The 26,639-nt window shown below is 34.1% G+C and overlaps 1 protein-coding gene across 1 annotated transcript; it reads right to left on the reverse strand.

Annotated features, from left to right (window-relative positions):
- Positions 1 to 414: 414 nt before the first annotated feature.
- On the reverse strand, positions 415 to 25,054 carry LOC140056896 (adenylate cyclase type 3-like). The gene is made up of 21 exons (XM_072102419.1): positions 24,980 to 25,054; positions 22,200 to 22,953; positions 21,045 to 21,194; positions 18,223 to 18,341; positions 17,904 to 18,015; positions 17,377 to 17,504; positions 16,332 to 16,490; positions 15,522 to 15,666; positions 15,147 to 15,251; positions 14,663 to 14,716; positions 14,004 to 14,125; positions 12,559 to 12,720; positions 10,455 to 10,659; positions 7,522 to 7,626; positions 6,529 to 6,671; positions 4,674 to 4,767; positions 4,279 to 4,437; positions 3,877 to 4,023; positions 3,216 to 3,438; positions 2,391 to 2,515; positions 415 to 2,186 (listed from the first exon to the last, which is right to left on the reverse strand). Exons 2-21 carry the CDS (start codon positions 22,845 to 22,847, stop codon positions 2,004 to 2,006), a joined length of 3,288 nt encoding a protein of 1,095 aa, XP_071958520.1. The 5' UTR covers positions 22,848 to 22,953; positions 24,980 to 25,054; the 3' UTR covers positions 415 to 2,003.
- Positions 25,055 to 26,639: the final 1,585 nt, after the last annotated feature.

Raw genomic sequence — 26,639 nt, forward strand, 5'->3', positions numbered from 1 at the left:
AAATAAACTAAAGTGACAGAAATTAAGCCTGTTTCATATCAAAGTGGGAATCTTGTTGTATTTTACTTCAAATACAAGTTATTCACTTCTGTAACAAAAAAATAATATTATTTATTTACGTATAAAACAAGAAAAGAAACGTTTATTTATAACCCAAAAACCATTGTCTGACAGACAATTTCAGAGGGACAATATATCTTTCAAACTGTTACGTCAATAAGCGAGCAGCGTTTTTTGTAAGAAATATTTCTTGTTTATTGTGCGAAATTGATTTTGTTCTACAATATGGACTCACATCGCCCTATTGATTGGGGGAGGGGGGCAGCTGTGTATGAGGAATGCGCCCCAATGAATGTCGGGGGTGGGTGTCGGGATGGTGTATGAGGTATGCGCCCAATTATTGTGGCATTCAATTGTTAAAATAAAAATCAGTCGGCTTTTATTAAACTTTATTTTTCATAAAATTGACAATAAATCCTATAAATTTGTACAATATAGTATATATTAAATATGATAACTAAGTACGTCACTGTTATAGTTTATATAATGTAATGTGATGTCACTACTAGGTGTTTGATAATAAACGAGTTGGTCAGGTCGCGTGTAATCAATACAATCGTCGTCTAAGATTAATTTCGCAATTGAGCTTTAACATTTTTGCGTAGCATATTGATCGACAATGGCCTTACATAACAAACCTGTATAGAAATTCTTATTGCACATGATTTCTTGTTGCTTTGATAATGTGTTCAATGGCCAAACAAACTGTCATTTTATTTATGGGGAAGAGAAGACCTACTGTGGGCCGCCTATAAAAAGTATATCGTATACATACCCAGGCATGACAACAATTTCTATAAAATATTAAGAGTAATTAGACCTATAGAATAAATAAGCATATTTAGTTCTATATTAAGCACCTCCGTCGGCAGAAAATTGCCCATTATGCGTTTAAAAGACATCACGTGACGTCAAAATACAATTATAGTACAGTAGCCTACTAGAAGTACAGTAGTACTATTTATATAAAATACCCTTTTATTTTAATACACTAACGCTAGGCATATTGTACTTTTAAATACGATTTCAATATATACAATTATTGAGAAGCCATTCTACCATTATTACCAGATCAATTCGAGGGACAGATGCTTAGGACGGCCATTGCACTATGTTACTATTGGACGGATATCAATATCTACCAACGGTACTGTGTAATTATGTGTAGATATATGTCTTTATTTATAAACTATTATATACACATTATTATATAAAAATATTTATAGCTATAGTATATTGCAAAACAAAATTAAAGGCTTCGTTTGAGACGGTACAACTCCCTTAGCTTAAGACACTTTCAAAACTTCATACAATAACTTGACACCACCTACTGGTCCAAATAAATCAACTCATGGTACATATAAAACATTGAGTTCGCCCACGATGGCGCTACGCGGCAAAGAGGCAAATCATTAGAGCCGTGGAAGCTATCGCAGGCTATCAATTTGTTGTACACACTAATCCTATCCATAACTTGTTACACTAACATCTAAAGCTTGTTTCCACAACCGAAATTGATATTTGCATACGTATTCATATTTAATCATTTTTTAGTTCTCAAGTCCCAACCCAGAGTCCTCAAGTATGATAGTGGAAAACAGGCCTTAGATCATCATAACGACCAACATTAACAGCAAAAGAACTATTTAGCTGTTATTATCTTGTATATTGTATTAAAGAATCAATCTTGCATTGGACAGTATTGTAACTGCATGCTTCCTTTACAAACATTCTACTAGGGCCTACCATTGGTAGGTAGAGTTGAAAGGTGAAAGCGGGACGCTAAAACAAGAGTATGACATGTTTTTCGAGAACTTTGTCGAGGACTTCATCTCCTTTCTTCAAAAACCTGGCACAATCTACAAATGTTAAACAACTTGGACACGTAGTATGCCCCGTATTTTATGCTGTCGCGTAGCGTCTCTGTCTTAATTCATATGTAATCACAGTAGGCCTAAACATGGAATTGAGTTCGGTAAATCTACCATCCTCTTTTCTTCGAAGTTTTCCTCTTTTCCATCAAAGAAAAATGTTTCAAGTTCGCCTTTTCCCTTGACCTTAACGACACCTCTTCGTTTAAATGTATATCCGAATTTACGAAGTATGTCTTTTGTCGCTGCTATCATCTAACATAAGAAAAACAATTTTATAAATATTTTGTTATAACTGACCAGCGCAAGTCCTAATGATATACATTTAACACATGTTATTTCTGTCACTAGATCCCTCGTGTGCAGACAAGGCATATTAACTATTCCAGCGATGCCTAATGAACCACTGGAACTAAATGTGTATGATGTTAAATGTAAATTTCTTATAATACACCGTACCTGGATTTTATCAAGGTCGCCTGTACTTTCCATTCTACTTGCCACGTTTACCGTGTTGCCCCAAATATCGTAATGGGGCTTGCGGGCTCCTATGACACCAGCTAAAATTGGACCATGGTTGATCCCTAATATATAATAACAAAAATAACGAAGGAGTTAATAGTCTAACATAGATTTCATCATATTTTTTTTAAATGTTAAAAATTTGACTTTTAAAATATAACAATATTTACACAATTGCTTTATTTGTTTAGTTTACACGTTCGCGGTAGTTTAATACATGTGGGATTAGAGAGGGTTCTTCAACGAAAACGGCCCGGTTTTCTTACCACATGCTTTTAGAAGGAAATGTAGGCCTACTTATTGGTCAGGTATTTTGTTGTACTCAATCAAAATCTTCATTTATTCACGAAATTATAAAATACAAAAGTACAAAATATAAAACTCGTTCACATAAAATAAAGGTTTTCTTCCACAAGTTCGTTATATGTAATGCAATATATAATATATACAAATAATACAGTGTATACACATTTATAGAAAAACATAAAAAAAAAGAATTTATAAAATAATACAGCATAACCTGTTTAAATATGTTTGCAATTTCTTTTTTAAATACGTTCTGAGATTGTGGCATTTTGTTGATGCAATTGTATAGGGTAACTGTATACTCTGTACAATGATAAATAAACATTTAGCTACAAATGGCGTGTCATACCTATACTTGAGCTTTTGTAACAAAATTATTAAAACGTAAAATAATACTACGTCCAACATAAAACAAGAAAACTTTATAAATTAAATTATATATTTGATAATTCTTACCTATCCTAAGAATAAAATTGTTGAATGACTGGTGATTTATCGTAGCCAGTGTTTCCTTCATCGTTAGAGCAAACTCAAGCAATTCTGCCAGGTGATGCCACGTGACTTTATCGTCTTGATAGACTGCACGGAAGTTGTCGGCAGCCAATCCAGACGCTGCCATGTAAGTACTGGAGATGGTCTTGATCTTTGTGACGTTCTTAAATTTGGGATCGTTCAAAAGCTGGGAAGGAATAACAGAAAAAGAAATTGCATCGATTAAAATACGGGTATGGTAGACTTACAATTTGGTGATAATGATATACAACGATATAGATCTTGGGATCAGACGTCAATGATAGTAGGCGCGCATCCATAATCATCCTTTTAACACAGTCGAAAATTAAAATAAGAATTTAATTATCAATTTGATAAATTATAGGTAATCTTTGTGATTGAAGATAATTTCTAGAAATCATCTCTGTTCCATAATCCAGTTAAGCCATCTTTATACTGACTAATGCACATGCGTGAGTATCTTTTTTAACGAGGGGGATCAGACAATACTGACCATGCAATTTACTTATAATTCTGATTGATTACCTAGTCCAAACATACGCAGTAGTCAGTTCTACGGTGGCTTCATTAGTTGTAAATTTCTCACAATAATTAAGAATCTTACCTCATCAAAATCACTGATGATTTCATTGAGAAATCGAAGACATTCGGTCCCCTGGTTGTTGTAGTCATCTTCGCTATAGAAATCAGAAAAATTTGGGATCGACGCAAACATAACCCCGACGCTATTGTAATCTTGTGAATATAATTCCTATAATTACAAAACCAGTAATGTATATGTAACAACTCAAGGTAATTTAAGACATGAAATAAATGTTCAGTGAAAGTATAATGATATTATTATCGTATTAAATTACAGTATCATAATGTCGCTGTCTAGGGAATATTTCTTGAGCTGTTCTGATTGACTAGACTATTCGTGCTATTGGTTAAAGATGCGTGTATTTTTAATTACGCGTTTCCTTGCGATTGGTTCAGACTGAAATAACAGTCAGACGGTACATACCTCATCTTGTTTCTTGCCACCCATAAAATGCTGTGCAACATGTGCTGGCATTATATTCCTAATAAGTAATTCATTTTTGGTACGAAGATCCTCTACTTTCTGTTTCTGGATTTTGGCTTCAGTTTTGAAGTAAAATAGTTTTCGAATCGTTGCATCAAGCTAAGTAAAAAAAAATGTTTATAAGTAGGCCTATATTAGTTTTGCCGTTGACAACTTATGAATGATAATTGACTCAGTATATCGTTTTTCTATTTAATGACAATTTTGCAATTTAATAGAAATTTGAGAAAGAAGCTGAATTTTAAAATCTTGGTAAATCTATGATTGAATGATATGGTCTACTATAATGGTCAAAAGGCAGCACATTTCTAACATTTGTAATAGGGCATACTTACATGTCGATTGAAATATAATAACGCAACGGTCGCCACTATGACTTGAAGTGTCAAAGCATATTGACTGGCACTTGGTACAAGTTGATTGCTATCTCTAAGAAGACAATTGTTAGTTAAGGTTATATTATTTCTGCGTGGATACTGAGTTCAAGCGAGTGAAGGAAATGAGTATGTAGTATTTTGATAGAGTTTTAACAAGCCCGTAGCCCGAGCCTTTTTCTCTAAGTGCCCGTTTCAAATTAGAAACCATCAGCGAAAGCTAAAATAGGCCAAATTTATCAAAATGTTATGGTCAATTGTACTTAGCCAGCAAAGGTTCGTCTACTAAATCTATATTTTCTTTAGTTGCTTAAATACCTTTACAACTTGCCTCTATGTGAAAACCCTATAACAATCCTGGCTATGGTCTGTCAACAGCTATAGCAGAAAACTACTTTATTTGTGGGATTTAGGATAAGTTTAAACATATTAGATGATATTTAGCCACAAATCATCTTAACCTCTTAGTCAATCAATTTTCTTTTTACTCGGGGTACCCGAGTCTAGGACTTACTAATTTTATCCTCCATCTGGACACTATTGAGTAAAAAGTGCGATTTTTAAAGTACTACTCCTCCCTTATTAGTTGTAGTATTGAGGTGAGATTTGGCCTGAATTATACTACAGGGACATGTCCTCAAATCTGTAGAGCCGGATTTTTGAATTTCAAACCGAATGCAGCCATATGACGTCTCGAAGATGTTACCATATAGCCGTATTTGGTAGGTTATTGATGTGTATGTGACGTCACATCTTGTCTTATGACGTCATTACAGCTTCATTTGCTGTACCCCGAGTATCGCACATTCGTGCTTTTTTGTTCATTAATTTGTTTAATTAAGAAGCCACAATGTGTGACACACACCACAGCATTATGTAGTTATATGCGGCTTCTTGGCGTAGTGGTTATCACGTTTGCTTAACATGCAGAAGGTACCTGGTTCGAGACCGGGCGAAACCTTTTTTTTTTAACTTTATGGTGAAAAGTACCTCAAAGCTATAGAGCCGGATTTTTTAATTTCATACCGGATGCAGCCATATGACGTCTCGAAAATGGTACCGTATAGCCGTATTTGGTAGCGCGGTTATTGATGTGTATGTGACGTTACATCCGGTCTTATGACGTCATTACAGCTTCTTTCGCTGTACCCCAAGTATTGCACATTCGTGCTTGTTTATTTAGTTAGGAAAATAACCTAAGCAAATATGTCGTATGTATTTTCTTTCTTAAATCTTAGAAGTTAATTCATTAAAGATAAAATAAACTGGTTTGCTAAACACCTAAAGCTCTGTTTACACTATTAAAGTATTGTGTGCCCAAATATGGTAGTTATATGACGTCATCGTGTCCATATATGTCACACACAAGTCACAAGTCACAAATCAGTTTATTTGATCCAAAAGAAAAAAAAAATACAAAGCAAAAAATATACAAAAGGACCAGGGAGACTTCCATTAAGGCCAAAAGCCGCATGCATGGAAGCCACCCGAACATTTTAAATAATATATAATTCTCATGTATATAATATAATTAAAAAATTAACAAATCATAACATTAACAGAATCATATCAGAACAGCTACAACCCATCTCTATTACATATATAACAATTTTGGATATAACATACATCATCATATTCTGAAATAAAATTATTTTTTAAATATGTAGAAAAACCTTTCAAAGAATGTGTATTTACCTTTTCAGTAATCAAATTTACAGTATTGTTAATTAATAAAGGTAGGCTATATGGGCACATCGCATAACGTTTGATAGTGTAGACAGAGCTTTAAGTAAAAAGTTTGCTGAAGTTTACTTACAAGAACGTGACAGCGTATTCATCATACCGAGTGTAAAGTTCAGGTTTTAAGCAAAGGTTGATGAGACAATAAGCAATGGTTGTGATTGTCATCATCAGTAATTTTACCAAGTGAGTTATCTGAATTAAAACTGTAATTCCAATCTAGTGATAGAAAAAAATGGAAAGACACTTTAACAAATATTAATGATATTTAAAAATATTTTGAGAAGTTTCAAAATTGATTCAGACCTGATCAAAGGAGTTTATAAATGAATAGGTTGAAAATAAAGATTTAAAAAATAAGTTGAAGACAGAGGTTGAAGGTATTCATGATTATGTTGATTAATAATAAAGATTGAAATAGAAATTGAAGAAATTTAATAGATGGAGGTTGGAGATAGACATAAAAAATGAAGGCTGAAGATAGAAGTTGAAAATAGAGGTTGAAGGTGTAAGATGAAATCCAATATAGATATTGAACATAGAAGATAGAGGTTGAAGTTGAGATTAAACTTAGAGATTGAACGTAGAAGTTAAAGATAGAGATTGAAGGTGAGATTGAACATAGAGATCGAACATAGAAGATGGAGATTGAACACAGAATTTGAAGACAGAGGTTGATTGAGGATAGAGATTGAACATAGAAGTTGAAGATAGAGGTTGAATGCGAGATTGAACATAGAGATTGAACATAGAGATCGAACATAGAAGATAGAGATTGAACACAGAAGTTGAAGATAGAGGTTGAAGGTGAGATTGAAGATAGAGATTGAACATAGAAGATGGAGGTTGAAGATATAAATTGAATATACATGTTGAAGGTGTAAGGTGAGATTGAAGATAGAGATTGAAAACATAGATTGGACATATAGCCTAAGATGGAGGTTGAAGATAGAAGTTGAAAACATAGATAGAAGATGGAGGTTGAAGATGGAGCTTTACCATATATAGATCGACCATTAAAAACCACCAAAGAAATATGAGGGTATTGTAGTTGACAAAAATTACTTACCAGAACAAGTATGGCGATATAGTTAAAATACTGGGCATATAGACATTCTTTGTCACTTGGTTTTGGCATTTCGCTTGTGTAGTTGCCACCAGTTTTACAATTAAGCTACAAAATTAAATACAATAATATTATGAAACCAAAGCGGGTTGACATTAAGATTTAGGATTTTAGATAGCTCATCCCAACCCACTGTGAAATCTTGGAGGACCATATCTATAAATAACAGTTTCCTTTAAAGATGTAATGTCCCACAAAAACATGAAAAATTAAGATTAAATTAAAAAAATTAGACTTTGAATAGGCCATATACAGGACAAAGTTTATGACTTCCGTAGTAAAAAGCAAATTAACGGTTAAATTCAACCAAAATCCCATTGTCTTCCAGTCAATTTTTGGCTTTAAATAACAGTGATAATATTTTTTTTCCTGATCCAATTTTTGGTCAAAGTATATGTTAAACAAAATGTCAGTGGGACATTATTATTATCTTTAATGAACTGAATATCAGTACAGTATGTCATTTTAGCGAAGACATTTTTTGGAGAAAATAACTTATATTCAATATAATATGTACTTAACAATAGAGTGGCTCATATTACCCAAGTATTTTGACATTAATGTTGAAGTCATGTACTCATTGTATCTCCATAACGCGAGAAGAAAAGTGTTATATCATTTTTTAACGTAAATAACTACACGCGCAAGGTGGTACGTGTCACCGTTTATCAAAATGAAGAAAAAAAATCAATTCGTACATTCATTATGTGCTAAATTCTACAAGATTCATTGTCGAGCCGTTTAAAGACATTGATTAATGACATACAATGTTTAAAGCTGTTTCCATAATATGTTAATTTGAAACAAACAATGGTTCACACTAAACGGACTAATTCCTTCTCTTAAACGCTGCAGGTGTACATTTACACGCAGAAGACATGTCATTAGCCTTTCTCCGTGATCTAAAAATATCTTTTTTTAACAAATTGAGTTGAAAAAGCTTGTCTCGTCTATTATTTTATTATAATTTGAGAAGCACATTGAAGAGAGACTTTCTTTTTAAAGGGAAACTTAAAACGCAACGCAAGCGTGTTGACAAATGACAAGCGACAGTTCAAATCATTCTTTTGATTGGTCGAATTTACTTGCGTTGCGCGCTTACATCATTATGTTGCAGCAAAGAAGTGCAACCCAAGCATTATGCTTGTAAGCCTAACAATAATAGTTTACTATACACAGCCAATTCTCTCTATACCTGTAGACGACAATATCAACTTAACTTAACCTAACCCTCTTAAAAAATCTCTCTAAAGTATATAAATACTAGGACGGAGTGAGTGACCGAGCGGTTAAGACAGTGCAACCGTAATTACGTAGCCATAACATCGGCAAGGGTTCGAGGCTCACTCACTCCAGGGTTCTGGTGGTAGAACGAGTCTTCTCGGATAAGGACTATAAACCGTAGGTCCAGTGTACACAACTAGCTCGTGTGCACTTTAAAGAACCTAGTACATCTTTCGAGACGAGTAGGGGGTTACCCCGGTGTATTAGTACATCACAGCCACTGATCACCAACTGGGTCCTCTGGGAGATCAGTCTTTGACTGAAGAGGCCACCCAGTATAAAAATGAACAAACAAACAAACAAACGGGTTTGGCTATTCGCACCAACCAACCGGCTGGCAAAAAAAAATAAAAATGCTTCGACATAACTCTTTTGAAACAGGTGATAGACCTACATCATTAAGAAATTCAACTTATTTCTCCGTATATACAGTATTACATAAATGGGACGAATGTTGCTGTCTGAAGACACGATACAGTTTGCTGTTTATAGCATGACACCGTACGTATATTAGTTGATGAATATGGCATTGACACTAGAATTAATTACATAACGATCCGTTTATATAACTATCAAAGCTAAGAAGGTTATTATTATATATATTTTTTTATTGGTATAGATCGAGTGGATATTGAAAGAGTATAACGTCAACGTAACCATGACGATAATGATTTAACAAAATAAAAATCAAACTAAAAACAAATAATGGTTTCCTTACCAATCTTATAATATTATAGGTTATGTATGATTGATCGAGGTTTTTTTTAATGTGAGTGTTCTGTTATAATAAGAAACGAGCAATATGTTACAAATTCGAGTGATCTGTTAGACTGTAACCTTGTGGCAAGTGATGACCAGTCATAGTCATAATAATCATAATCGTCTTGCCGATGTGTTCCATGCTATATTGGAAGAAACCAGCCATCCTCTTCATAACGAAATTATCGGCTTCGTTATCGTTAGAAGTGGTAGGATGAGGACTCGTTCTACCCAGTTGGGATAAGGCATTATAACAAAATATGTGTTAGATAATATAGTCCCCATATATTTATTTATTTTAGGCAAGCCAAGATAACTTATGAGCACTGTAATTTCCATTTATATTGGACAATAAATGAATCTGTATCTGTAATGTTAATGTGAAACATCATTAAAACACATAATGTATATGGACCTACTCAAGAATAGGCCTACATGTTATTGTAGGTAATTTAATAGGAGCTTTCGATCTGCAACGAAGAGATCACGCATATTGTATCGTGGTCTTTGGTTGGACATAGAATCTGCCAAACATTAAGCCAAGGAATCGATCGAAGAATAAAGACCCGATGTCCCCGTATGCGCAGTCCATTAGCGAGATTTCCTTCCAGGACAGTATGCGATGAACGGACGTTTAGAACGCCAAATAGGGTATCGATATTGGACATGCGCAGATTAAACTTGTGTATAAATAAAATTATCGTCCCTTCTACAGTTTCTTTCGGGCTGAAATTCTCAATGGACAATAAAGAATCAGTTTCAATAGTATATGACGTAACAGTTCATATGTCGTCGCAGATCAAAAGCTCCTTATTCACCATACACACACTTACCGTATCTATAACATCAGCGATGCTAATAGCGCTAATTACTAATGTTGCACACATAATCCTCGCCCACCTTGTTGTTTCTATGTCATTTGAGAATTTCACCATTCTAGGAGGAAATCGATTAGGGATATTCGTAGCAAGAGACACTACAAAAAGAATTCCTAGAACTATCATTGCCATGACGAAGGTGATAAACGTAATTGCTGACCTGCAAAAAGGAATAGAATTCGGTTATAGGCCTGAATGGAATTAATTAGGTTTTGTAAATATCTACATGATATTTCTGTATTTTGTCTTACAGTTTAATTCGATTCAAATGACATTATTCGTTTAACAGACAATATGAAAAAAAAACCATAGGCCTACAAACATACAAATTGAAATGTCAAAAATGGACGACGGCAGAATCAAAAATAATAAATCTTGTGCCGGCTTCAGACAGGTTTTTAGCAATAAAAATGAAAGAAACCACCATTCTCGTGTCTTGATTTGGTTAAATATTACTACTACTAAGGTAGGCCTACTAAAAAGGAAGATAACAAAAAATAACGATTGTGTCATACGGCTGTTATTAGAGAATCGACGAAAAACTAAAATGTTTTATTTGGCCTAGACTAACCAAAGCATTTAAACTAACTAACCGAAGCATTTAAACTAACTAATCGAATCATTTACACTAACTAACCAAAGTATTTAAACTAACTAACCGAAGCATTTAAACTAACTAACCGGAGCATTTAAACTAACTAACCGAAGCATTTGCACTAACTAACCAAAGCATTTGCACTAACTAACCGAAGCGTTTAAACTAACTAACCGAAGCATTTAAACTAACTAATCGAATCATTTACACTAACTAACCGAAGCATTTAAACTAACGACGGCAGAATAAAAAATAACAAATCTTGTGCCGGCTTCAGACAGGTTTTTAGCAATAAAAATGAAAGAAACCACCATTCTCGTGTCTTGATTTGGTTAAATATTACTACTACTAAGGTACTAAAAAGGAAGATAACAAAAAATAACGATTGTGTCATACGGCTGTTATTAGAGAATCGACGAAAAACTAAAATGTTTTATTTGGCCTAGACTAACCAAAGCATTTAAACTAACTAACCGAAGCATTTAAACTAACTAATCGAATCATTTACACTAACTAACCGAAGCATTTTAACTAACTAACCGAAGCATTTAAACTAACTAACCGGAGCATTTAAACTAACTAACCGAAGCATTTGCACTAACTAGCCTAACCGAAGCATTTAAACTAACTAACCGAAGCATTTAAACTAACTAACCGGAGGCATTTAAACTAACTAACCGGAGCATATAAAACTATCTAACTAACCGAAGCATTTAAACTAACTAACCGGAGCATTTAGACTAACTAACAGATGCATTTAAACTAACTAACCGGAGCATTAAACTAACTAACCGGAGCATTTAAAATATACTAACCGAAGCATTTAAACTAACTAACCGAAGCATTTAAACCAGGGATGTAATTTAACTCTTCCCTGTTTAAGCTAACTAACCGAAACATTTACACTAACTAACCGAAACATTTACACTAACTAACCGAAGCATTTAAACTAACTAATCGAAGCATTTAAACTAACTAACCGGAGCATTTAAACTAACTAACCAAAGCATTTAAACTAACTAACCGGAGCATTTAGACTAACAGATGCATTTAAACTAACTAACCGAAGCATTTAAATTAACTAACCGAAGCATTTAAACTATACTAACTAACCGTAGCATTTAAACTAACTAACCGGAGCATTAAACTAACTAACCGAAAAATTTAAAATATACTAACGGAAGCATTTAAACTAATTAACCGAAGCATTTAAACTAATTAACCAAAGCATTTAAACTAATTAACCGAAGCATTTAAACTAACTAACCAAAGCATTTATAACTAATCGAAACATTTAAACTAACCGTTACATTTACACTAACTAACCGAAGCATTTAAACTAACTAACCGAAACATTTACACTAACTAACCGAATCATTTAAACTAACTAACCGAAGCATTAAACTAACTAACCGGAGCATTTAAAATATACTAACGGAAGCATTTAAACTAACTAACTTTTACCTTGGTAGCACACACAACTGAGCAAAAAATGCAAACAGCATGATGATGACTGAACAAAAGATAGCAACAGCACTCTGACGCTCTTTCTCGTGGTGGAACCGGGACTCTAGTGCATTATCTTTGAATCGTAACGTCACTATGTTGACTGTCTTCTGCATGATTCTGTGAAAAGTTAAAACAAATATATTATAAAATCCCTGAAAAATGTCTATTAAACTATAATATTATGAGGATTAATGTTTTTTAAAAGGACGTAGAGGAAAGAGAGACAGATCGACAAATGACTACATAAATAATAGGAAAAACGACATATAACTGCATACCATTATGTCACTCCTGGACTTTAAATAAAATAAAAATTATGACATACAGTGTATATAATACTCTATTATTCAATTCAATTCACATTTATTTACTCATCGTTTATAAATATAATTTCATAACATAAATGATGGCAAGGAACCTGCATAGAGAAGTTTACACTTCAGTTTTCGCAGGACCCTTTTACATAAATAATATTATAAAAGATGCCATCATTTTGTAACAGTTATAAAAATCTTGAGTATAATTAGTGTTACACGATAAAGATGATAGTGGGGTTGCTTTGAGTACACAGTGTTAATTGCTATCCATAAAATACATTTATTGGAAATATTTTGAAAATCGTAATTAGTTTTTGAAATAGATTGTTGCTTCTGAAGGCTTTTATTATTGAATAGGCTTAATACAATTCAGAAGAAAATGATATTGGTATTACATAAAACAGAATAATAAATATTGTCCGGAAATTATTCTCGAGGTTAAAGTATATCAATGTTTTCGTATGTAAAAAATGTATGTAATAATATAGCGCTTTATATATAACAATTTTCAACTTACTGCTTCATCTTACTCACAGAGTCGCGTCAATGCAGCAACTCAGTGTAAACTTTCTAATCAATAATCCTCGACACGGGCCGAATAGTATGGGGCGCCATACGCAGCAAACTATTTATGACGCGTTTGTTGGCGCTCCATAGTGTAGACCATACACCGAAGTCTATTGGCACCTGATTGACACACAACTTGTAAACTGAACCTACTGCTTTAAGCCTGTTTTCCACTAGGTGATTTTTTTCGTTTCGCAAAGAGTAGAAACAATTCGAACTGCGAAAATCCCGAAAAGAACTGAGATTTGCTGCATAGAGGGATTTGGAAGATGGAAACATGATTACGCATGCGTATAATCTGACACTTTCGATTGGCGTGACCAACAAATTTACCTAGTAGAAAACAGGCTTTAACAGTGTACTATACATCGTATTCTTACTATTACCACAAAGCCCTTCTCAATAATGTTCCATTTGGTGGTCTATTATATTAATTAGGGTAGGAGAAAGTGGGTAATTAGCAATTAAACAAGACAACATCTTTGAGAAAAAAATATTTAAAAAGTATTAACTTACGAGACATCTTCTCTTTCAATAAGTGCTTCCCTTAGCGTGTTATCCTTGGAATCTTCTTTTTTGTTTGTTTTTTCTACTTCTTTATTAAATTTAACCATCTTATCATCCACGTTTTTATGATTCTGCAATAAATCAATAAAATAGTAGTCAAATTCTAAGTACATCTGGCTTGCAGAAAAGCGGTAATACAGGAAAATTGTTATTATTTGGAGACGCTATACAGTGGCCCATGTGGAAGGAGGGTACCGTCAGCATACCCTCATGATCGATATTTAGTAGGCCTACTAGATTTAGTTTTTAGTAGGCCTACTGTATATACTATAATTATGGTAGAGAAGTGACTAAACGTAGAATCGACGTAAAAAGTAAGAGGAAATATTGCGAGAGAAGAAAAATATGTTTAAATATTATGATAGAGATAGAAAATATAAAACACTTAAAACAAGACAAATAATACAGTTTAATTTCATAATCATTTAGAAAATATGTTGTAACAAATGGAGAATTAAAACTGGCACGATTTCACAAAAGACTGCATGAATTGCAAAAACCAAATCGAACGCATGCGCACAATACATTTACATGACGTCATATGCCAACTAGGTCGCCGCAAATTAAACGTTCTTTAAAATGATCACAGAATAAATAATTTTAAAAACCTTCAGATCGATAACTGGAATGCCATCCTCGTCTTCATAGTCAAGCATTGTATTCTGAAGAACAACAAAATTGCCATCTAAATATTCTGACATTTAACATATTATAGATAATACATTGTTCAAAAACCTTGATAAATTATCTCGACGTATCATCACTCAATATCAACCTAAACAAAAAATGAGATATCTATCTTTTTTATTAGAACTATCTACGTCACTGACTGTGAAGTGTTATTGTAATTCGTTTACAAATCGTTTACTATTCATAATACTGTTATTATTAATAACCGAATACGAGTGATATATGGATATAAACAATTTTGCAAAAAAAAACCACCGGAATAAAAGCAGACCCAATGCTGATACAACCACCACCGCATCTAAATATGTACACGTGCGTCATTAATTTACTATGTCTATTCGTGGTGTCTGACAATCTACAAGTAGCGAGCAGACACGCACAAACAATTACATTGGTACCTACCTTGGTCGATTCTGTAGTAGGGTTGTTTAAATCAATCACTGGGATGTTGTTGTCAGTGTCACTTGTTTTTACATCCGATAATGTTAACGATGGTTGCAGAAGCTTCTGTGAAAATTCACAACATTTTTCATTTTCATTGAAAACTCGGCGATTCATAACCCTTATCTAAAGACTTTAAAATATTTCTAGTAGGCATATTATAGAATAGAAGTTTGCTAGTGTAGACTTTTGCTAACTTGTTTTCTGTAATTTGCCGAAGTTTGTCAACTGGTTTACACTAGAAAAATGTAAAAATGTGCTAGTGTAGTAACATTGCATTCTTTTGTTTTATACCATTGGGGTCGTTTTGTACAAATGACAATAAAGAATATTTACCTTTTTATTAGAATTAACTGATTTTATCAGGTAAGTCTTGATATTTTGTAATTTAATATAATCTGATCTTGTTTCTCCTTCACCTGGTTCCACCTCAAACTCGTCACTAAGGCACTCGTATGTTGCTTGAGATATGTGTACCCTCCTAATTAAACAAATATCAAAGTTAAATAATTTAGCATAAAAATTAGCCTCTAAAAAAATAAATATGTACTTTCTAAACATTTTCGAAAGGGGATGATTTGAGAAAAGTTTTGCAAGTATAGTAAGACTTGCCAATAATTTATATTAAAATGTCCATAACATTATGATAATACGTACATAATAATTATAACAAAGTACATTAATTTAGAGGAAAACATATTGGAAAATACAATATTGTTAATCTGGTTACCGAGGGAAAAGTAAAGAAAATAATAATTATGTTATGTCTCACATTAATAAGTAATAAGTTGAGTCTAAAGGTCACCGCTGACGTAACACGTCTCTCATTGGTTTAATGATAGACGTAAATAAATATCGAATACAGACAAAGATTCCCCTAAGAGAGACTTAAGATTTTAACTTCTTACATAACATAAAGCTCTACTACACTATCAAACTTTATGTGACAAAACAATGTGATGTGCCCATACGGTATGGATAAGATGACGTCATATCGCTATCATTATTTGGACACATCACACCTTTTTTTTTTCAAACTAGTTTGATAGTGTAGGCAGAGCTGCTTTACGTTAAGTAAGGAAATGTGTGAAGGAAGTGAATGCTCAGGTAGACCTGACATGTATGTAATTAAACATTTTAATTTACCCTGGAATGCCACCAGATTCCATGCAGTTGGCCAGCTTTACTCCGTCACTCCATACGTCAAACTGCCATTGTTTCTGTCCCATTACTCCCGCCAGAACTGCACCCGTATGTATACCAACACGCATGTCTACACCGCTTTGAGTTTGCTCACGTACAGCTCTGTCAAAGACAAAATGAATAAGTGATGAGGGTTGGGTGATGTCAGGGATTGGTGATTGTCGATTTATGAACTAGGACTGGTGCATTTTACATTATGTCATTGTTCCCAAACCGTCGAAATCGTTCAAAATTCGCATGTTATTGTTGTGTCTTAGTGTCAAAGTAGAATAGCCTCAGCGAACGATGTCTTGCAGAAAATTGCCAAACAAAATCAATGTATGCGAACAGTACCTCCATTATAACAACCTAGGTCGCAAAAAATAAAAGCTCCATAATGATAAAGCTGATGATTATATTATAATAACGGTAATGGTTTAAAAATAATGAACTAAAGAATTAGTTTACAATGAAATTGTTTTAATTAGCTTCACTAATATTGGTCCTTCAATCCGTATACAATAAAATCACGATGTTAATGAAGATGGATAATGGGCCGACAATTGTATTAATTTAAGAAAAGGTTTACGATTCGCTTTACCGTGACAAAATCATTAAGTCGTCACGCGCAACTAGACATTTGACGAAATTTGGTTAGAGGACATGTCGACAATTTCGTAACCAAATTCAACGTATACGAACAGTACCTTCATATGTTGATGAAGATAGTAGGCCTAATGGACAGACAGTTGTATTAATGGTAGGCCTAGTGATAATACTAACTTAAAAGCACTGATCGTCGTCGAACTTCAATTTGGTCAATCCTTTGACAGAATCTGTAAGTCGTCACCCAACACGATTTGACCAAATTTTGAACCAAAATCAACGTGTGAACAGTACCTTAATTGTTGATGAAGATGGCAATGGGCAGACAATTGTATTAATGATAGGTCTAGTAATAATAATGGGTCAATGATGATGTTAACGTAAATATAAACAATTAGATTACGCTATGGCCACCACCATATCGAGTCCCATCTGAACACTGTAATCAGCGTGGAATTGTATTGGTTTTGGAACTCCACATATACAATAGTAGCAATCACCAAGGATCTTGATTCTCAATTGCTGATGTGTCTGTCAAAATAATGAACACGTTGTTAGCTTGTTTGTTTTCTTTTACCTATTTTTATATTTAGGCACCCAATTCTGTAGCTGTCACTAGATAGTGTCTAACTGACTAACGCAAGTCACCTAGAAACTTTAATCATTATACTTGTTGATTAAAATTCTGTCTTGTAACTTCGAGATAGGGTATCCTGTAACGAACATTGTACTGAACGTGTTCCGATGTAAGTATTACGCTATAAAAAGTAGGCCTATATTTTCGTATTAATGCACGTACAAGAATACAAAAAAATGTAAATTCCTTAATCTTTCGTTTGCCCTAAATTAATTTGCCAAAAAAGGTCATTAATAAAGAGATGCAAAAAAATATAAAAACTCCTTACAAATAAAATTGTGAATAAAACTTACCTCGGCAAGTTTGTCGAAATTTGCAAAAAGAGCGTTTAACGTCTTAACAAGTTCCTGAGCAGTCAGTTTTGACGACATGGCTGTAAACCCAACGATATCAGCAAATAGAATACTACGAGGTATAGAAATATATAATAATCCAATATTTAATATTGCTAAGATCGTCTGAAAGTTATAGTATTTAAACTTTACGATAATGTATACGCTGAATACATGTTCTTTTGTAGTAACGTTAACACAATATCAAAACTAGTAAGTAAGTAAAATGTCAGCTGAGAGTTATCGTAATTGTATAGTATCATACTTTTATATTACTTACCTTACACTCTCATGGCGACTGATGTAAATGCGACTGAACGAACCTTTATTTTTTTGACCAAATGTCTTTAACATGTCGTCTGCAATGTGTTTTGGTAGAACAGACAACATAAGATCTTCCTAAAAGGATGGATAGAATTGATACATTTCATAGGGCCAGTAAGCTTACATTCGGAATCAATTCACCATAAAACAGGTATTAAATGAATAAAAGAATAACATGAGAAGTAGCCAAATATAATGTATAAAAATAAATGTTGGATTTGTTTTTTTAGATTTACGAATTAGTTTAGTTAGAAAAGTTAGTTTTGTCTACAGGGACTCAAGGAACAATCACAGGCTTAAACTACAAACACGTCGATGAAGCATGATTATTAGGCCTATGTATGTAACTTCCTAAAGTGACCATAATTGAGTGATATACAATCAGGACCTCATTTAATATCGATTTATCACGTGATAAATAAATTACGTGGTTAATATTATACATAACCAAACACAATGGCAAATTGCACCTGAGAACCTGGTAAAACACTATGCCGCATTTTGTACACAATCAATATACTTCTCACATATGATTTGGTAATAAACAAGTTTAACCTGGAATCCTTTTGAAAACTAACATTATTGCAGTAAATAAAATGTAATAATATGTAATAGATACATAATTCCCTCATCTCCACTGATGGAAGTTTTGTTATAGGCCTATATCCTTCCGCCACAATTATACGAAATTAGTGCGTATCCACAATTGACCCCACAAAGACTGTACGGTAAATATTTGGTTTCCTCAAAAGGTTTGCATAAAGCAAAAATATGATAATATCGATTATGTTTTTTAAGTGAAACTAAAATGAAAATAAATGCAATCAATGAAATATACACCGGCGTATATCGTATAGAATACTGACATTCAATATTGTGATACAATTTATTATAATTTCCCCATGACACCTCTGTTAAGTGGAAATAGGGATTGGCTGTAGTGATAAAAACATTTTCCCCCATTTAATCGTTTCGTAATAAGTGTCCCAATGGATGGATTCTACACGTGTCATTTCTACCACTGTTTGTATTATTGTAAGACGTTTGATTGGAACATCATTTCATTGGACTGAAAGCTAGGCCTGATTCATCATTGAAAATATGCCAATATTGTACAGCTTAAAAGACAACATGTAAAGCCGACACATTTCAAAAGAACGATTTTTCTTTGGAACCGGTTGCAGCTAAAACATGGCCCACGGTTTTAAGCTCATCTGTCTACACTATCACATTTTAAGAAGTGATGTGCCCAAATATGGTAGTGATATTACGTCATCATGGGCACATCACATTTTCATAGAGTAGGCCTAGATATAACTTTAATCCGTTATTTGGTGATGGAGAGCGTATTTAAAATAGGTTTTTTTAGTGGATGTGGTTCTATCTATAATTGTATGCATTTGACCTTCTCCAAACCGGACCAATTACGTCTATTATCTTTTACCATTATTACACACACTGACCTGGCCGCCTATCTTTAGAAAGCAATCTGCGGAAATCGATAATCTAATATCTTAAAAATGTGTATCATTAGACGACTGCCTTGGTTCAATTTACTCTTCTATTGAGAAATACTTGCAATTTTTCTACGTTATTACATGACAGAACGATAATTGTTTATCACTGTATACTGAGCATTATGCGTTTAGGTCACAGACACACGTTCGCTGTTGCTATAGGCTTAACTACACATTAAATTAACGTTATTTATTTGCGTTATGATACCAATATAATGCAGCTGAACGGATTTGTTAGCTGTCACTAGATAAATCTTAAATGACTAGCGCAAGTCATCTAGATATGAGATATTATGTAACTTGAAAGCATTTTGAGCACATCATGTAAACCAATGTATAGTTCAATTAATGTCATTATAATGAATGAAGAGAATGAGAAAGTTTATTTCCAATAGCGAAAACAATGTTTTTTTAAAGTAAAAAGTTTAACAAGCGGGAACTAAATTATTAATAGTGAAAAATATAAATAACTAATATTAATATTAACAATATCCATTGGTTTAGATTAATTATAATTTCGTTTCTATTCTTATCTTGTCTCATTGACCAAAAAAAGCGATGGATTATTCTAACTGTCGTTTGTGATTGGTCAATTTGCTTGCGTTGGGGCTTACTAGTGGAATGCAACGCCTTAGCCAAACAATCTTGAACCATTCTTTATATATTATACATTATTATATCCGAAATATCATTCTTACGAATTAATCTGTGCTGCATTTAAATTATTCATTACGGTTAGGTATCTGCTAGCTTTTATTTGTATTTACTTTTTGTGATTATGTTATAGTAGGTGTATTATTCGTCTAAACATTTGGTCTCATTTTGAATGTTTCACTTCTGCAACTGTCACTAGATATATGTTAACTGACTAGCGCTAGTCATCTAGATATTAGGCATTATGTAACTTTGATACATTTGATACAATTTCTAAAGATTTCTGTATACAGACGTGTATACAATACCATTATTACCAAATTCACCGAGAATATCTAATGACAATGCAGAAATGAGAATAAACTATTATATACTGTATTATTAGTAATATGGTTATCACGCAGTATAGGTATGACACGCCATGTCTGAAAATGTTTTATTTTCTACGAATTCGACCGAATCGTCGTCTATAATTATTCTGGTTACTATATTCAAGACTACGCAAGTATAGTATGACACGCCTTGTTCAATGTTCAACGAATATGAAACCGAATCTTCATCATAACTATACTTTACTATATAAATATAAGGTAAAGTATTCACTCACCTGGCGTTCCCTTTCTGCATCAAGTTTCAACTTAAGCTCAAGTGAATTCTTAGTTTCCATAAATGCACGTCTTTGTTTCTTATCCAGCATAAGAAAACTTATAGAACCCACTGTTATGACACACGCAAATAGAAGTATATTTGCCGATAACTAGAAACAAAATTAAACAATGTATTAATAGAGGGAAATAGCGAATCAGACGTCTACAGAGAATTTGGTATATATAATCATAACACAGAAACATAGGGAGATCCGTTGCTTACAAGTTATTTTTATTTATTTTTTTATTTTATGTCTTTAGGCAATGTGGCCAAGGATTACCAATAGTAAATATTAATCACTGTCCTATCAGATAGGTGGAAATCCCCCTGATACAGAGGCTATTTTGTGAACCAGTTCACCGGGGTAACCCCAACTCTTCTCGAATAATGAACTGGGTTCTTTAAAGTGCACACATGTTATAACTGTGTACGGTTTATAGTCCTTATCCGAGTAGACTTGTTCTACCACCAGGACTAGGAACGAGTGGGCCTCAAACCCTTGCCGATGTTGTTTGCTCTGTAGGTATACGGCTCCCCTGCCTTAACCACTCGGCCATCGGATTAAAAAGGCATAGCCATCGTTAACTCGCTACTTTTTAGTGTCGACATACCGCAATTAAACATCTAAGGCCTACTTTTACCACACATTAACAATGACAACGTTTAACGTGTGAAGGTGACAGAGCCGCGGGGTGAAGATAAGTTGCCTCCACGAGCGAGACTGGACTTCCCTGCTTGAAATAAATGCTTCTTGCAATAAACTACTTGAGTTTAATGGTATATACTTAATTACGATTTAATAGAAACTCTATCATTAATGTGGTATGATGTGGAGCTGCACATCATTATGTTTTATGCCGGCATAGTATTTGTAATAACAATGTTGCTCTTTTTCTAAATTATTAAAGAGTAATAGATCTCTCTTCTCTTTTATCATCAAGGAGAATACAACAATGTGCAATGGTATTAAGGGCTTACAATGAAATGTTTTCTCTTAAATCACATGTTTCTAATAAAAACTTCAAAATATTATGTACTGTACTGTTTTTTTTTTTTGTGAACGTGAGAGAAATAAAAAAGAAAAACATTCAATTAGCATAATACGTAGGCCTACCTGTTGTACGATATATTCCCTGTCCTTGGCCAAAGCAGCAATGATGACGCAATGCGTCAACGCAGACAGTGCATTTAACGCTAGCACTATTGTTAGCTTTTGAGGCAACATTACAAAGAGTCCAAATATGAAAAAGATTTGCCAACCGACGCCGCTACTGGGAACAATGGGATGATAATAAATAAGCAGGTCGGCAAATGTCTGAATATTGATAAGACACCAAACGGCGTATGGCATGACGTATGTGAGAGAAAAATCTGATATCAAACGAAACTGACAGAGGAAAAAAAGCATGAGGTTAGCAACAAGAGCTATGCCCTGGACTGTAATCACGGCTCCTGCATCCAAGTTGTCATCGATACAATACAGAATAATAACAGCAATGTCGAATAAGAGAGCGAATGCTATTAACACGGGAAGTGAGCTCCAACGTTGTCTGATAAAATATTCCTGGTACATTTCTTCCATTCCATCTTCGGTAAACCGTCGGCTCATTACACGATTTTTAAAAACAGACAATAAAGATGGCTTCTTGATAATTGACGTGGTGCTATTGTTGTCTTTGCTGTAAAGACCACTTAGCATATTCGGCATTTCGAACTCGCAAGTGGAGTCGTAATCAGCCATTATGGGCTCGGGTTTATCCATTATGAATGTCTTTGATTCTTGTATTATAAAAGGAATCTATTTAAGCCCAACTGGATTTCCGGTACGATAGGGACGCTTATCCACAATCTCTCATCCAAGTCCTTATCTGTAAAATGAACGTTAAAAATTTAATATGAGAAATAATAACTGCAGAAGAGGATAATATTTATTACACAAAACTGATTTTCTAGTATGAAAGCTCGGCTTATGATCTAGAAGTCGTAGGTTCGAGTGCCACCCCAAATGATTGTTATGAAGGCTTAGTTATGCAAGAGCTTTGAAAAACACCTTTCAAATAAGACAATGTAACTAGATATATAAATGCATTAGTATAATTATATACCGCCTTGCACAAACATTAGAACCTCCATCTCAATGGCGCTGCATACTTAATATTATATTTCACATACAAATCGAATGTTCGTCCCCAATGTCATGTCCACACAACGCCACTTGTTCACTCTAACATTATCATCGACGACAGGGGTAAACACTATTGGTTGATAATAAGAGAAACAGTCAATCTACTCTCGTATAATCGCTTTTAGGACAATTCCGCAGAGATTACTACATAATAATATTACAATATATACTTCAGCCAGATATACAGTACTCCTAAATTGCAATGCAGAATTGAAAAAGTAGGCCTAAACCTAAAACGTTTAGTATTAAAGCAACATTTTGGTACGCAGAAGGTCAATTCAGCTATCTAATGTAAATATATTTAGGCCTAAATGGTCCTTACAGATTACGGAAAACTTATGAGGGAAATTCCCTAGGACCAATAAAGTAGCCATATAGTAGAGTTTCAACCTGTACACCCGCAGAAGATCCATGGTATTTCAAGATACTGTACTGTGTTTTTATAATGAATTATACACCGGTTCAACGGCTTAACGTTTTATTCAAAGGATGGTGTATTGAGAGAAAGGAATTTTGTGACTGTGCTGTGCATAGTATACAGTACAAGCCGGGTAACAATAAAACAAATGATTATTTAGATTTTTTAATCATCTGCATGGAATATTGAAAAGTTTCCAATGCAACAGAAGAACAAGTAGAATATTAGACCTAAAAATCGGTGCACACACTGAGCATTTATAAACGCGAAGCGACATGCGACACTGTCGAAGCGAGTCACGTCAAGTCAAGTTGCCCATACGTAGCAAATCACGCGAATTCTGTAAGCTTTCGCTCGCGAACTCAGAACTGGGCAATTGAAAATTGACTGACGCTTAAAGTCACATTCGATTTGATGTTCACATTTGACATCGTTGACGCTTGTGACAAGAAAGCAATGCGTTTGAGAATAATAGTCCGTGACATATGACGAGACAAACATGGATGAGTTGACGTGCACGTACTGAACGTTATTACTAATTACGGTATCACTTCGTGTGGTTCCACACTGACGATAGTAGAAGATAAAAGCATTTTGTATTACAATCTTGGGTTACGCTTTTGAACGGTATGTCCGGTATTGTTCGGCCAAAGTGCCAGCGCATTCGATTCTCGTTTATATGCCCTACGAAGGAAGAGTGAAATTTCTTCCTTTGCCCTAATCTAGTTATTATCTGTCCAGTATTTATATGCGAATTCAGTTTCACAGGTGATTCCTGTATTAGGCTTATGGCCTATGATACAGCATGACATGTGATATTTGGTTAGCATTATGGCCTATGATACAGCATGACATGTGATAATGTAACACTGTATTATGCCTACAACATGTCCTTATGATAGAACAAATTATAGATACAGTACATTATATTTAATCCTACTGTTTAGAGATATATAACAATAATAATTAATTAATTAAATTTCAGTATATCACCGGGCGGTTTAGAATTAATGTTCTTTGCCTATTGTGTTTATAATAATAATTGAGACTGATAGAGATGAATATTATGAATAATCGTAAAATATCTTTTCGAAAACAGCTTTGTACATGGGTTAAGCATTATAAAATTACCCTCACTCGTAAGGTTCGAAGTCTAAACAAACAATAACCCAAACATTTTATAATAAAGTAGTGATGAATAAACACATACCGACCGGACGTGCTAGGAAGTCCTATTTATTGCGAATCACCAAGCCGCGTTTGAAATTCAAAATGAAAGTCTCTAACTTACCAAAACCATTGTTTCTTGCAACGTAACGATTTTATTGTTGCAACAATTGACAAAACACACAATTCTTTAACATTTTGATGTTCCCAATCGTACTTTAATAGATGATTTTGAATTATTATTATCCACAACACAATCCGCAGAGCAATCGCAATCAACCATGTTTACATGGACTTGGCTTGTACCTAATTATTCTTGTACTGTTGTACACTGCGGGCTGTGTCGCTCTTGACACGGAATACGCGCCATCCAATAAAAATCTCGCATCTCGACAATGATCAAGTACATAAAAAGCTATTCTCTACTAGAAGATGTGGAATCAAATTAATTGCAAAATGTTATGACAACATCAACAGTACATCGTTACCAGGCAACGGTCAATCGATCGAGTTTTGGACAATAGAAATTTGCTAAAGACGAGTTTTGCTTGCAAAAAGAAAATGGAGAATAATTTCCATAATATATTGAATGTGGGCGATTTGATGATATCACTGAGACACTGCGGTCATTTGTCTTACTCCTTACATTACAACAGGTTGTTATACTGTGCAAAGGAATGGAAAGGTCTAATAGCGAATAATTTGAATCAATCATATGACCATCTATTTTTAAATTCTTTTCTTTATGCAGAATTTTAAATAAAAGTACAGGTGTTTGAAATGATTGATTTTAATTTCTTAATCTGGGGTAGCGTTATACTGGCTTTAATTAAGACATTTTTTATGGTTTGGCGAAAAATGCACCTAAGAATACAAATATAAAATCTTCATAAATTGAATATGCCAAGATTTTAGTGAAACGACATTAGCAGCCTATGTGGGGTGCACGGTATGTGCTTATTTAGGTAGCTTAGTACATAGATGGTTCACAAGCTATAAGAATTCACATAGATTTCTCATCTCTATCACACCTAGTTCTCAATAATGCTTGATTCTCACTAGGACGCAACAACACAAAGGACGTAAACGTAAGGCAAGCGAGTTGACCAATGGTCGAATAATCCATAGCTTGTGATTGGTCAAGTTATTGTGCTGTGCTTACGTCCTTGCGTTACGCTTAACATCGCAACGCAAGGGACGCTTAAGCGTGGTTCCCACTAGCGACGCATCACAAGGACGTAACGCAACTCAAGTGAATTGACCAATCACAAGCGATGGCTTATTCGCTTGTCATTGTTAACTGTCTATAACTTCGCTTGTCATTGGTTAAAACGCTTGCGTTGCGTTTACGTCCTTGCGTTACGTTCTAGTGGGAACCAAGCTTTACGTCGCAACGCAATAAAGGTGGTGAATAAAACCAACAGTTCGATTAATCAATCGCCTGTGATTGGTCAAATCACTTAAGCTTGGTTCCCACTAGAACGTAGCGCAAGGACGTAAACGCAACGCAAGCGTTTTAACCAATGACAAGTTAGACAGTTAGCAAACACAAGCGAATAAGCCATCGCTTGTGATTGGTTAATTCACTTGCGTTGCGTTTTGTCCTTGCGTTGCGTCGCTAGTGGGAACCACGCTTAACGTTGCGCTTACGTCCTTGTGTTGCGTCTATGGAAACCAAGCTAAAGTAACTGCCAATTTTTATTATACACAAATTCAAATCGCATAAACAGTGGATAAAATAAGGAAATGGACGTAATTTTAAAAAATAGAAGATCTTAGATAGA

The sequence above is a fragment of the Antedon mediterranea genome, chromosome 1 (assembly GCF_964355755.1).
Source record: "Antedon mediterranea chromosome 1, ecAntMedi1.1, whole genome shotgun sequence".
In the NCBI taxonomy this organism is placed as follows: domain Eukaryota; kingdom Metazoa; phylum Echinodermata; class Crinoidea; order Comatulida; family Antedonidae; genus Antedon; species Antedon mediterranea.